Source organism: Acanthisitta chloris, unplaced genomic scaffold (assembly GCF_000695815.1).
Source record: "Acanthisitta chloris isolate BGI_N310 unplaced genomic scaffold, ASM69581v1 scaffold8990, whole genome shotgun sequence".
NCBI classification, from domain to species: Eukaryota; Metazoa; Chordata; class Aves; order Passeriformes; family Acanthisittidae; genus Acanthisitta; species Acanthisitta chloris.
The window spans coordinates 3609-6681 of NW_008653302.1; the positions used below are offsets into that span (position 1 = coordinate 3609).

Below are 3073 nucleotides of genomic sequence, written 5' to 3' on the forward strand. Positions count from 1 at the left end.
TCCTGAGTCTAATATTTAATAGAGCTTTGGCATTTTAACAGTTGTCAGTCTTAACTACTTGAAGTTTTCTTCTGAACTTAGAGAAACATAATGCTGACTGCAGAATTAGATCTGAGTCCTGTTTATATATTGAGTCCTGCTTCTTGTTGCAATACTTAATCCTTCTGTGTACTTTTAGGATCTAAATCAGAAGGGCCTGAGGACACTGTGAAGACACTGAAAACGTGCAGCCCATTATTTGGAGTACACGTTATGAACCCTTTCTGGAGCATGTCTACAGGTTCTGTGCGCAAGGTATGTGGTGAACAGATGCCATAAAGGGTTGTCATGCATGGAGGGGTGGTAGCAGTTCTGGAAAAAACCATCAGGCAGACTGCAAATAGAGTTGGAGTTTGTGTTTATCCCAAGGGTTGTGATCACCTGCAGTAAAACTAAGCTAACTTTGAGCTGCCTTAGCTGGAATGTGCCTGTGGATGGAGTTTACTCCAGAATTTGTTGACTTTTCTTATCTGAAGCATCTTTAAGTAGGAAATATGACACAGATTTGTTCAAATGGTTGAAACCCTTTTTTTTTCCTTTGGACAATGTTTGCTTTCATATATGGAGTTTAGCCAGGTATTGAATGTGCAGTGAGCCTTGACAGACTTGTGCTATTGCTACTCTAGGTTGTGGCAGTGATAAAAGCATAATAGTTCTATGGTTAATCACTTCTCAGGTATTCAGTGCTAGGGCCAATTATATAACTTTGTTATTTATATATATATGCCTGCATTGCTTTGATGATGATGACATAGGTGTTGTTATTAGTCCAAGTCTCAGGCACTTCAAAACTCTATATCTTAAATCATGCCTTTAGTCATCACATGTAGCCTAAGCACAAATCTATAGCCTGCCTGTTTGTCTTGGGAGTCTGGAGAATGATTTTGGAGTCTGTACCTAGTACAGCATTCACTGGCAGTGTAGCAGTGACCAATTGAGAAGAAAAAACATTTATTTTTTTTTCTTTTAATAAAAAACAGCCCAGGCATAAAAAGGTTCCTGTAGTAAAACTATTTAAACCTGATATCACTGCCAAGTGGTGATTCTCTCACAGTGGGAGTGGGCTATAGGATTAGTTCCAAGTGGAATGTTGATGTCTTAAGCACAGGCAGAAAGTGAAATACATGAAACTTTGGGGGTTTTTTATCTCAGTTTTACTAAACTACTTTTAAAGAGTCTTTGAAGTCTGCAGTGTAAGGGTGATTGTCACTAGAAATCATTTATCTTGATGCAGTGTGTGCTAGAAATAGATTGACTCGTAAGCTGATGTTATATACTGTCTGGTTTCATGTTCTAAATAAATGTAAGCCTCCTTAAGCATTTGTCCTAATCTGCAGATTTCCTATCCAGCATTGAATGCCTTTGTGCTTCTAGGCTGAGTTTAATGGAATAAAAGTCTATTTAAAAGGTAAACCCAATGAGACACTATCCCTTACCCCCTCCCAGCTCTCCCCTCCCCAAGCCATACCACACCAAAACCCAAGGTATGTTTCACTGGACTAACTTGTAATTAGCAAAGTTCAGGTTTAAACCTGTGGTGAAATATGTTCATGCATTAAATGTTTATGAAACAAAGCCTGTGATCTCCTGGCTCTCCTTTAATTTGACAGAGACCTGATGCTGAAGAGAAAACTTTGAGCGGAGAGCCGAGAACTAGTCCCCTGCGAGCCTCTGCAAAGAAACAGTTGCCTTCTATTCCAAAGAATGCTGTGCCAATAACCAAACCTGCTTCACCTGCCACGTCCTCCCAGTCCACAAATGGAACACATGCTTCTTATGGGCCTTTTTATTTGGAGTATTCCCTCCTTGCAGAATTGTGAGTTTTTCACTTTTTTTGTCTTTTTTAGGTCACTGGGTATATGCTTGAGTGGGGGAAAAAAAGCCCTGCAGGGACCTAGTTCTTGCATGGTATCTCTGTATGGCAATAAAACTTCAGTTCTGCCACGTTCTCTTTCTGGAGCAGCAGCCTCCATCTCCTGAGGTAGAAAGGGAGAAGAAAAGGAGGTTTTAAGGAATGTTTTTAGATGCATTCTCTTAATTACTGCATTTCTCAATCCTGAAAGAAGCACATAGTGAGTTTAAGTATCCTGAGCAGTTACCCTAATAGCTTTTTGGTCCGAAATACCAAATGCTTGTATCAAAGAAGTATTAAAATAGAAGCAAACAGATGTTGAGTGGGAAGAGTTATGAATGTGTGGTCCTGTCTAATGGAGTCAGGACGTGGGAGCTTCCTTCAGTTGTTCAGGGATGCTGCCTGGTACAGCTGATCAGGTGGATGTTAGGAAGACTATTCCTGTCTTTTAGTGATACTTACCATGAAACTTGTGAGGGAGGAGTTGTATTTAACCCAATCCAGTGACTTGTGGACTGCTGTGGGAGCTTACAAGTCTCTGTTTGTCCTCAAAACTTTCTGGTTATATAACTGTTTAGCGCTACAAAGCTGAAGGAACTTCCTCTGTTGTAGACATACTGGATTCTCAAGTATGTAGTGCCTTTTGGAATGAAATCCCTGGAGTACTTATGCAACACTAAGTCTCAGTTCTTACATTTTAACCATTAAACTGAAAGAACTCAGGGCATTTATCTCTTCTTCAGACCCTGACTTCTTAATTCAAGAAAGCTGTTTTTCTTCTGAATAAATATATTGTTACAATAATGTAACTCTTGTAGCTTAACCAATTCATTATTAGGGAAATAATAACAGGTATTAGGAAAATTATAAGCAGAGAACTGTTTTAATATTTCACTTTAAGATTGTTGTTTATTTGTGCATGTGGAGTTCAGTTTAATGGACCGAGAAACTAGAAAACCGATGATGTTAATAATTTGGGGGTTGGATTGGTTTGTCCATTGCCAGTGTAATTTCAGTTTGACCTGCAGCATAATGTCATCTAAAGCTGAATAATGACTTGTTTAAACTTGAGGTCAAAGTTTGGTCATGTTTCAGCAGTAGCTGCAGTTGACTGCAAATCTGCAGTCAAAATTATTTAATTGAATTTCCTTTTTTGCTTCTTTACTTTGAAACTGGGGATTC

The 3073-nt window shown here is 38.9% G+C and overlaps 1 protein-coding gene across 2 annotated transcripts in view; it reads left to right on the plus strand.

The window, feature by feature from the left end:
* Window positions 1-183: 183 nt before the first annotated feature.
* AKTIP (AKT interacting protein) overlaps window positions 184-3073 on the plus strand; it is a 9402-nt gene continuing 6512 nt past the window's right edge. For both annotated transcript variants that reach the window (XM_009080390.1, XM_009080397.1), the window contains exons 1-2: window positions 184-294; window positions 1650-1855. In XM_009080390.1, the coding sequence (XP_009078638.1) occupies window positions 253-294; window positions 1650-1855 (248 nt within the window). In that variant the 5' untranslated portion in view covers window positions 184-252. The remainder of the gene's footprint in view (window positions 295-1649; window positions 1856-3073) is intronic.